This window comes from Pundamilia nyererei, unplaced genomic scaffold, assembly GCF_000239375.1.
Source record: "Pundamilia nyererei isolate P.nyererei 1_Seehausen unplaced genomic scaffold, PunNye1.0 scaffold00628, whole genome shotgun sequence".
NCBI classification, from domain to species: domain Eukaryota; kingdom Metazoa; phylum Chordata; class Actinopteri; order Cichliformes; family Cichlidae; genus Pundamilia; species Pundamilia nyererei.
This window is the reverse complement of record NW_005188029.1, coordinates 92,628-102,807: the sequence shown is the minus strand read 5'-3', so window position 1 is coordinate 102,807 and position 10,180 is coordinate 92,628. Positions and strand designations below refer to the sequence as shown.

The window sequence follows — 10,180 nt, the reverse complement described above, 5'->3', positions numbered from 1 at the left end:
TTTTTTTTTGCATACAGGTATAACAGAATAGCTTTAGTGTAGTTGTTGTTTTAAACTTGAGTATGAACTTATACAAAATGCAGCAAGATATTTAAAAAACAGTTTTGTTGATTAAAAAACACTATATCGGATTCATATCGGTATGGGCAGATAACCAAATTTATGATATCGGTATCGGTATCGGACATAAAAAAGTGGTATCGTGCCATCTCTAGTACAAAGTCAACTTTTATTATTCCTTTTACAGATAATCCGGATACACCACATGCCCCGAACCAAGAGCAGAACCTACCAAGTTCTTCAGATGATCCAATGATCCCGAGATTGTCCTGCAACCAGCGGACCACAGCTCCAGCGATGGCCACGGAGCCCTGACAGCAAAGAGCAGGAAAACAAAAACAATACATATTCAGATTACCTGTCATTTCACAGATACTCACATTTCTGTATTCTCTTTGGAAGACTAAACGGGCCAAAATCTAAATAAATATATAGCTCACTTAATAAATAAGAAAATTATTATTTTTTAGCTAACTAAACTAAAAATTTCCTTGGTTTTTAGTAAAAAAAAAAAAAAAAAAAAAAAAAAAATCTATTTCAGCTGATAGGTGTGTTCATTGTGAGTCCTATTCTGATTTCCTTAAATATCGCCTCTGACATCTGCCCTCCACTCTGAAACTAACCCGAGTTAAAAACAAAAAGTCAAAATGCAATAAAAAAAATAAATAAAACCAATTACAAAATGCTAAACTACAGCTGCAACATACATATACTCACATCTGTATTAATCCCCTTATTTTATAATTTATTTCATTTTCTTTGTTTATCTTTAATTCCTTCTTTTTTTTTTTTTTTTTTTAATTGATCTTGCCTTTGCAATTCCTGCCCACTTTTCCCCAGTTGTATTTATTATTTTTAAACCTTGTTTATACATTTACACTACATTGAACAGGGGTCTGTCATTCAAATGTATACAGTGCCCACTGTGCCAGCTCAAATTTGAGAATAAAAACGTGAAATATTTGCATTTTCTTGGTTTTATGACATGAAATTCATTAAATTATTGGATTTTTATGAAAAATCATGAAAACCTTATATCGGAACACCTGAAAGAGTTTTAACAAATTATTATTAAAACGAAGTTATTATTATTATTATTATTATTATTTTTTTTTTTTTAACAAAGTCAATCATGTGTTTTTGATTTTGGCAGTTTTTGTCCTCCATACTTCGGAAAAAAGCTGAAGGATTAGAGAGAATATTATGAAAGTGGGCGTTATCGTTTTGATATCCATGTCAAATATCACTTTATTTATATATGCTGTATATACTGTACCTCCAGTGCATAACAGGCAGGCTTGTCCCGACCAAGTTTGTACGCCACAGTGGTCAGAAGTCCGTGCTCTGACATCACAGGCTGTAAAACAGCAGACACAAGAAAAGTAGCACTCTGTAAATGCCTGTACGATGGTACCACAGTGTTTAAACTCAAGTCTTAGGTAGAGGACCTTAACCCCAGTGTTTCGCAGGAGAAAGCAGCCGGTCCCATACCTGAAACATAATAAACTCATACTTAGCTGGATTTTTAGCAAAGGGGTCAAGTTTTAATAAAAAGCAGACCTATAAATATCACCTACGTGTTTTTAGCCTGCCCGTCCTGAAAGCACATCTGCCCAACAAGCGCTGCTGACTGATCCCCAAGACACTGTTTATTTTTTAAATAGAATACATACACATATTGGATTAACCTCTCACACTGCATGACAAACACTAAAACAATGTAAAAATTTTTTTTTAAAATTAAGTCAGACTTACCCCTGATATTGGAATACCTGAAAGAGCACCTGATTTCTGGCAAGAGAAAAAAATGAAAGCAAGTATAAGCACCTAACAGTAAAATGGCATCAACTGTCTCTTGTATTAAGTAGATGTTGACACTCATGCCTGATTATAATGGGGGGTTTTTTTTGTTGTTGTTGTTAAAATCTTAAACCAATAGCACAAAAACTCACTACGAACAATAGCCTGAAGAAAAAAAAAAAAATGGGGGGGGGATTCATTATTATTTGACTGTATGAAGCCAAATAACAAAAACATACTGCTGAAATTTGAATTGTACAGAGTTTAGTATAACAGTGAAATCACAGTGAGGGAAACAAAGGCGGGTGAGTGTGAACCTGTATCTACTAAAATGTCTTCACTCCTACACGTGGCTTCGGTATGACATTTAAAAAGGTAACACATAAGAAGTCGGTGAAATAAAATCATGCCCAAGAGTGAAGAGATTTAGAAGATGGGATGCTGGAGGAGAAGAAGATGGTCCACCAATGACAACCACCCCAGGAGCATGCCACCACAGTGAACAGGGTCCATCTAGCACATTTCCAATAGAGCTGACATGGTTGTGTACTGGCTGTAAAAACACTCACTGGTCTTTTCTACTTCTACAGTTTCTCTGCTCTGTTGATGGTAATGCCTGCAATCGGTCACTTGGGGGCAACAAAATGAGCTGTGATAAGAACAATGCTTTATAATGACTGAGGGGAAATCTTTGGAGCAAATATTACTGAAGTCAGGGCAAAGATTTAGTTTCCGTGTATGCACAGTCACTCTGGATCTACTCATAATGGGTGCATGAAGGGCTCAGCCAAAAAACATGCCCACCCAAAGCATCAACAGGCAGGCTGCAGTGATAAACCTTTCCTAGCATGACAAAGACTAAAAGTAAAAAACACTTTCTGTACGCTTTTATATTTAGTTACTAAAGTCACATCATAGTGAAAACGCTGATCTTCAGTTTATTCATAATTCTTGCTTTTTACATTGTTTTTCCATCTTTGGCTACACAGATATCACAATAGCATCTTATCAGAGGTTACTCTTATTCCCACCTCTACTCTAAATGCTTGACGCTTAATCTAATGGAAACATTAGCCTTCATATGAATCTTGGAAATGCACTGAGTGATGGTGTGTTTGTGTTGGGTTAAAAGCAGGATGGGTTGGCTTTGCATGTGAAGGAAAATAGGGATGGTGAGTTCTTACTTACCCGGCTAGAACATATTTTCTACCAGTGAGAGAAGAGAGACAATGGCACACAAAAAAATGCCTAAAAGAATTTCTCAATCAACTTTCATGCACTTAAACAGTCTGAAAGCACACTGAGGTAAGTACAAACACAAAACAAAACTCTTATCATCTTTTAGTGTCTCGCTGCATGAGGCAATGCACTCTCTGAACACTAGAGTCACTCTAACAGTGAAATCTTTAGTGTAAAAAGTTAATATAACCACAGATTATAGTGATTTTGTGATTAGGAGAGACAGTGTGCGTATGCTTACCATAAGGCCGTATATTTCTGATGAGCTCCTCACCCTGGGTAAGATCTCCATAGGAATACCAAAATATCTGATGGCATTGAGAGGTGAGACTTCAGCAGAATAATTTTAGAGGTGTTATAGGTGGTATTTCCCCACCCTCTTCACCAATATGATAGAATACATAAATAACTATGATGTGACTTTCAGCTCTCATACTTGCAAAGTTCTGGATCCCAGTCCATCGTGTGAATGTTAAACAGCATGGTTCTGCTGGCGTTGGTCACGTCCGTGCAGTGGACTCCACCTGACTTACCCCCTGTCAGACACTGCGCCACAAATAAAGAAACACAAATAAAGTCAATATAGTTTTCCACTTTATTCAAAGAACATGTCTATGACTTCTCTTAAAGAAGGAAGCCTGTGACTACCCAAATAAGCCAGGAGTCGACTGTGCCGAACATGGCGCGGTGCGAGACCACAGCTTGGTGGACCTCGTCCACGTTGTCCATCAACCAGCGAAGTTTGACGGCGCTGAAGTAAGTGCTGATCGGGAGCCCCGTTTTATGCTGCAGGGTGGCAATGACATGAATGTGAATCTCTTATGTGAGGCCATACACAAAATACACAGGGATTAAAAAATATTATATACTCAAATAGATGAAAATAGCCAACACCATCCTACCTAAACTGCACTCAACAGAACAAAAGTGCAAACTCAAACACGGATCAACGTTACCTTCAAGTGGTTCTTATTTCTTCCTGGAGTTTTATTTATAAGCCGCTCAACTGTTGACTGAGTCCGCAGGTCCAGCCACACTAAATAGAGGCATGGCAGTTATTTCACAACATCCACAATCAGACCAACAGCACCCTGATGTAGTAACAGTCATGGCTGCTTGTGTTGAACATGGCAGTGCATAAACCAGAAATCCCTGCAGGCCAAAACATTAAGCGATAAATGCTCTTGTGCCAAGCTGATGCCAGCTGGGTCCAGATTTCTTGTGTCCTCATAAAGATGCAAAGGTGGGAATTCTGTTGGAGGAAGTCAGGTGAGGGGGAGCCAATAAAAATAAAGTTGGCTTTTTGGAGGGAACTGAGAGGCTGCATACACTCACTGGCCAAATTATTAGGTACATTTTCCAAGCAGGGTGCTGGAAACATCCCTCAGATGTTTTGGTCCATAATAACATGACAGCATGCACATCCATGATGTGAATCTGCTGTTCCACCACAGTCATCTACTTATTGTGAGATTGGTGGTTTGATCCCTCGCTCCTCCAGTCTGGAAGTCGAGGGCAAAGATACTGAATCCCAAGATGCCCCCAATGCATTCATTAGAGTGTGAGTGTATGTGTGTGAATGAGGCTCAAACAGAAGTGAAAAGCACCACTTTATAACTAAAACAACATGACAAAGCAAACATTGAAATGTTAAAACTACACAAAAAGAAGGTGTTCAATTGAGTAGCTAAAATAAACAAAAGTCTAAATGAATATAATCAAGTTACACCAGGTAAACAGCTTAATAAAATAATAAAGAGCTATAAAGTGCCTTTATCTATACAAATAGCTCAATAAATTCAAAAAAGCAAGATTTAAAAAGCGAATAAATAGAATATCAAATATCAGGCGGCATTAAGAAGTCAGTGCTTATTTCAATGCTAATGTCAGGTCTGTAGGACACACATCAAACAAGTCGCACAGAGATATCAGACTGTACCGATTGCATTGTAGAGAGGCTCCCCCGTCTCTTTGTCCCAAACAAGCGTGGTCTCTCTTTGATTGGTCACTCCAATAGCTGGACAAATTTAAACAGCAGAGGTTTCAGAGCTTTGAAATGGATGAAAATGGTGCTCAGGTGGCAGCGTGAACCCCATGCACACATACCTTTGATGTTGGAGATGTCAATGTTGAGCTGCGTCAGCTTTTCACATGTCCGCTCCATGCACTCGTACACCGACTGCAGGATTTCTTTGGGATCCTCCTCCACCCAGCTTAACATCGCGAGAAGAATCCATTTTTAAAACAGATAAACATGTGTGGTGTGACGTGGAGGATTTTCAGTAGTTTTATCACTCACCCTTCTTTTGGGAAGCTCTGTTTGATTTCCACCTGATGATGGCTGAGGAGCTCTGCTGTTTTTGAATTAAACACCTTAAAAGAGACAAAACGTCACAGTGCCTTTACAGATAGGATTCTGGGAAAGCTTCCCAGGCCTGCTTTTTTTCCTGTTTCAGCACAACAACATGAAAGGCTTTTCCACGCCATCATTTACATTTTCCCAGCAGCTGTGGGCTTTAAACTGTCATTCGTTGAATCACAAACCTGCTTTTCTAAACTATGCAGCTGCCATCAAGGGAAAAATAATTAATTAATTAATTAAAACACTCTGGGAATATTACAAACATCTCATCTCATGCACCACTATCTTGAGATGACGTTAGCCAAGAAAACTTGTATTAAATTGACATTGGACAAACTCGACAAAGCTACTTGCTAATTTTTTATTGGGCCGATGACTTGATTACACAAGTAATAATAGGACAGCAAACATCCACAAATGCCACCTTATGGCAACAATAATCGCAGGTTTTAGTGTCAGTGTTGGTATGTTTGACATTCTGATTTAGCAGAAGAAAAAAATAACTAAAGTGAGATAATTTAATCTTACAGGATAATATCATTTTTGATTTAAAAAAATTAAAGACATCATTTGCAGTTGAAAAAAAGATGATACATTGCAATCCATGTTACTGCAATATTTAGCATATCGCCAAAATGTTAAAAATATTGTATCGTGACTGAAGTACTGTGACAATATGTCACTATTATGGGGTCTCTGGTGATTTCCACTTCTACTGGGGGCTGGAGTTTATCTAAGCTGTCACAGGGCAAGAGGTGGGGTACACCCTAGACAGACCTGACATAGCAATATGCAACCGGTGTTAGAGGAAGCAAGTGTTAAAGCGATAAGCAGTGTAAACTCTGCATAGCATATGTCACCCCAGGACAATTATCACCTTCAAAAATACCTCTGCACGTGTCTTGTGGTATTAGATGCAAAGATACAGTCGGTGCAAGAACACTGGAACAATAAATAAAATAAAATGTGCAAAACTACATTAAAAAAAATGTAAATAAATAAAATCAGCAAAAATATTACCTTTTACTTGTTATGAAACGTTTAAATGCCACAGAACACACATTCACTTCACCCATGTGTCTTTATCTGACAGCTGAGGTGACTCAGAGCAATTAAACTCTTGGCACTCAACTATCAGCCACACCCAAGGACATAAACTAAAAAAGAACACATGTTAAAACAAAAGTAGCTGACCGTTTTGGGTGTGTGGCTCGTCTTCCTTTCTCTTGTTAAATACATTGAATTATACATACGGTCTAACGTTTCTGTCTTCTTTTTTTTGGCAATACTATGTAATTTATATTTCTTGTATTACTATTTGAGTTCGGAAAGTTTACTACTTGTTAACTGAAACTAGTGCATTTTTCCTAGCTTTATTCTTCTTCTTCTTTTGCCTCCATGTCCTTCATGTGCAAATCTTTGTCAACCATTCCTGGAATTGAGGCCTACATGGTACAATTTTCCCTTTATACAGATTCCGATAGAAGCTCAGAATCAACATTTATTGGGAAAACAATAACCAGGCACGATCATCCAACTTGATGAATAAGTTAGTTTATCTTATGTTTTGTTTTTTTACAGGGAGCACAGACTGCTACTGCAGTAAAGTGAAACGATACCAGACATTTGTTATGAATATATCGATTTCCTCTGTAGATACAGTACTGTGAGTTCCCGCATGAAAAGCACAGCCAAGGACACCGGCGGCTCTGTCCACAGTCATTTAAATGTGACCCGCTAGCTAGAGGAGACCCTCCTGCCCCTGCTGTCTCCGGTTTGTCTTACCAGAAAGCGGGTGGAGCTCGTGCCCTGGTCGATAGCAGCAACCAGTGGCCCCAGCATTATCCGGTGGGAAGACGCGGCCATGGTGCCGTTCATGGGCAGCCCCGGAGCTACGGGCACGGAACTGTACAGGAAACCGATTATTCCCACCGGCGAAGCGGTTCCGTGCTCAGGCAAAGTCGGTGGGTCAGTCGCTGCCTTTAAACGTAGCGGCCACTAGTGATGACGCAACTGTCTGTAATCGTGTCTCATGCGGACCAATACAATGTTCCCAAAAAAGTACCATTTTCAACGAGCATTAGGTGCTTGAGCTGAAGTGTAAGGCGATTCAAGAAAGTTCTGCAGACTCACTAACAAAAATAGTAGTTCCCATACCGGGAGTCGAACCCGGGCCGCCTGGGTGAAAACCAGGAATCCTAACCGCTAGACCATATGGGACGTTAAGCAAGGGGTGTGATGTCGGATATTTATATTGCCATTTGACAGTTGCGCGAGTATGGCTGTGGTAAAAAAAAAGTGCCATATTATGAACGAATTTCAGTACGTCCCTCTAGGGTGTTTGAAGGAGTCTATGGCGTAGCTGCTGTTTTCTAAAAACCTTTCAGCAGGGTGACAAGAATACGTGCCGATTTCTTCTTTATCCACCAGAGGGACATCATACATCGAGCTTCAGTATCGACCTCCGTCTGTCGTTCAGCGGCGGCTGTCGATGACGTCATCACAAACGGACCATGTTGTCATTCTTGAAATGAGTGAAGCAATCGTCTTCACATTTCATTCTTCTTAAGTTCTTGATCTTATTTTCACCACAGAGACTTAAAAATGTAAGTAACGGGACAAGACTCTTGCTATTTAAGCTTTGAAATATATAACACACATGGCCAGTTATTCAGCCAGTCTGACTGATTTCTGCATTTGTAGGGCTGACTACTGGAAGTCACAACCAAGGAAATTCTGCCAGTACTGCAAGTGCTGGATTGCAGACAATAAGCCCGTGAGTATACAGGAAGATGTGGCTACGTGTTACCGAGGACGGCGTCCACGCTAATGTTTCTCGCGTTTTTCTCTACAGAGCATCGAGTTCCACGAAAGGGGGAAAAATCACAAAGAAAATGTGGCTGCCAAAATTTCAGAGGTACTAACTTTTATTCTGTTTTTTTTAAATATACGAAGTAACAGATTACATAATATTATCAAATTATTAAAATAATTGAGCAAATAATAAAATTAAGATCTATTTTGTAGCATCCACAAGTCTAGAAATTGAGCTTCATGCATCGTGCTAAATTGATTCATATGAAAAGCTTCCCATTGAGGCCTTCAGTCTGTTTACTTACAAAGACACAGGTGTCCGTAAAAATCAATAAAGTCTTGAATTACCTGGGATCTACTATCCAAAGCAATAGACAGTGCACAAGAGAGCTAAGATGATTTACATGATGGTAGTGAGACCTGCTAACAAAACTATAAACTGTCACAGCCTCCAATGTATATACTGTATATGTAGTAACCAGTTATTCATTACTTTTTTTTATTCCATAATTTATCCCAACATCTTTAAACTGCACCATTGTACCATTACACATATGTATATGGTATACAAGTTGTTATTGTTGCTGTTGTCTGTACCGTCTGTCTATCCTGTTTACTTCAATAGCGAAAAACTTGCAGACTGGTACACTTGGCCAGCAAAGCAGATTCTGATTCGTTGGAAGTGACCAGCATGTACAGGATTAGAGGAACAGCCCAGGTCAAGTGATTTGGAGAGAAAGTTAGAGAAGCAGGCTGAGATGGTTTAGACATGTGTGGAGGAGGGATAGTGAATATATTGGACAACATGGAGCTGCCAGGCAGGAGGAAAAGAGGAAGACCTCAGAGGAGGTTCATGGATGTAATGAAGGATGACATGCAGAGGGTTGGTGTGACAGGCGAGTGCGCTAGAGATAAGATGAGATGGTGGCAGATGATCCCCTAAAGGGAGCAACTGAAAGAAGAACCACATAATACACACATTTTTTTTTCTTAAATATTTTTCACTATAATATCACAAATTTTATACTGTTTACCCTGACTCCTTCCTTGAACAAGCTCTATTTTTGATTTATTTTAGCTTTATTATGCATAAAATGGCCCCCAGTACACGGTCACACAGGGCACACTATCATTATCAGTTTGTGCTCGAGTGATACACACAGGCATGAGCAGCCTGCCTGTCTTGGCACCATTCTCACGACTGGCACGAGAGATAAGGTGCAGACATAAACACAGCTGACTGCAATACTGTCTCCCTATTGGCCACAAGCCACTGCCACTCATCTCACCCTATCTTTCTCCTGCAGATTAAGAAGAAGAGCATTCAAAAGGCAAAGCAGGAGGAACGCATGTCCAAAGAGTTTGCTGCGATGGAGGAAGCTGCGTTGAAGGCCTATCAGGAAGATCTGAAGAGGATGGAAAGAGAAGCGCAAGGTAATTGTCGGGGGATGTTCTTTAACCTGTGAGTATAATTCCTTGGATTTATTTCAGCGGAGCATCTTTGTGTTTAGGTCTAAGCTCTCCGGAGCAAACGACAGCACGGCCACAAGTTCAAGTGAAACCCCAGCCAAAGAAGCCACAGAAGAAAGCAGCGAAGGCAAGCGGTAAGGTCAGACAGCAAACAGAAGAGCAGGTTTGGGTTGAAGGCCTAACAGATGATGGACACACGTATTACTACAACACAATAACAGGAGGTGAGGAATAATGGAAAATGTCGTGAAAGTGTGTCTGTTTATAGTTTGTTTAGTTTTTTTAAATATATTCCATTTGATTATTGCCTTTGTCTGTTTATATATGACAGAATCTAAGTGGGAAAAACCAGAGGGCCTCCAGGGAGCGAGTTCAGCCTCTGAACAGACTCAACAGACTGGAGTTAATATCTGTTTTATATAATAAATATATATA

The 10,180-nt window shown here is 39.6% G+C and overlaps 2 protein-coding genes and 1 non-coding gene across 5 annotated transcripts in view; 1 reads left to right on the top strand and 2 right to left on the bottom strand.

Moving 5' to 3' along the window:
• LOC102197663 (glycerol kinase-like) overlaps positions 1-7,648 on the bottom strand; it is a 17,931-nt gene extending 10,283 nt beyond the window's left edge. The window contains exons 1-14 of one of the 3 annotated variants that reach the window (XM_005754693.2): positions 7,247-7,648; positions 5,399-5,472; positions 5,206-5,312; positions 5,039-5,116; positions 4,056-4,135; positions 3,748-3,885; positions 3,536-3,645; positions 3,341-3,407; positions 3,049-3,066; positions 1,816-1,851; positions 1,638-1,705; positions 1,509-1,551; positions 1,337-1,417; positions 293-371 (exon numbers count right to left, since the gene is read on the bottom strand). In XM_005754693.2, the coding sequence (XP_005754750.1) occupies positions 293-371; positions 1,337-1,417; positions 1,509-1,551; positions 1,638-1,705; positions 1,816-1,851; positions 3,049-3,066; positions 3,341-3,407; positions 3,536-3,645; positions 3,748-3,885; positions 4,056-4,135; positions 5,039-5,116; positions 5,206-5,312; positions 5,399-5,472; positions 7,247-7,339 (1,072 nt within the window). In that variant the 5' untranslated portion in view covers positions 7,340-7,648. Of the gene's footprint in view, positions 1-292; positions 372-1,336; positions 1,418-1,508; positions 1,552-1,637; positions 1,706-1,815; positions 1,852-3,048; positions 3,067-3,340; positions 3,408-3,535; positions 3,646-3,747; positions 3,886-4,055; positions 4,136-5,038; positions 5,117-5,205; positions 5,313-5,398; positions 5,473-6,481; positions 6,540-7,246 lie in introns of those variants that run through there. The other 2 variants (XM_005754695.1, XM_005754694.2) reach the window with 2 other exon arrangements.
• On the bottom strand, positions 7,610-7,681 carry trnae-uuc (transfer RNA glutamic acid (anticodon UUC)). The gene has a single exon. It is a non-coding gene; the product is annotated as a tRNA-Glu (tRNA).
• A 222-nt stretch (positions 7,682-7,903) lies between these two features.
• wbp4 (WW domain binding protein 4) overlaps positions 7,904-10,180 on the top strand; it is a 3,907-nt gene continuing 1,630 nt past the window's right edge. The window contains exons 1-6 of the mRNA XM_005754692.2: positions 7,904-8,067; positions 8,165-8,237; positions 8,316-8,378; positions 9,583-9,709; positions 9,787-9,969; positions 10,077-10,147. Coding sequence (XP_005754749.1) covers positions 8,066-8,067; positions 8,165-8,237; positions 8,316-8,378; positions 9,583-9,709; positions 9,787-9,969; positions 10,077-10,147 — 519 coding nt within the window. The 5' untranslated portion in view covers positions 7,904-8,065. The remainder of the gene's footprint in view (positions 8,068-8,164; positions 8,238-8,315; positions 8,379-9,582; positions 9,710-9,786; positions 9,970-10,076; positions 10,148-10,180) is intronic.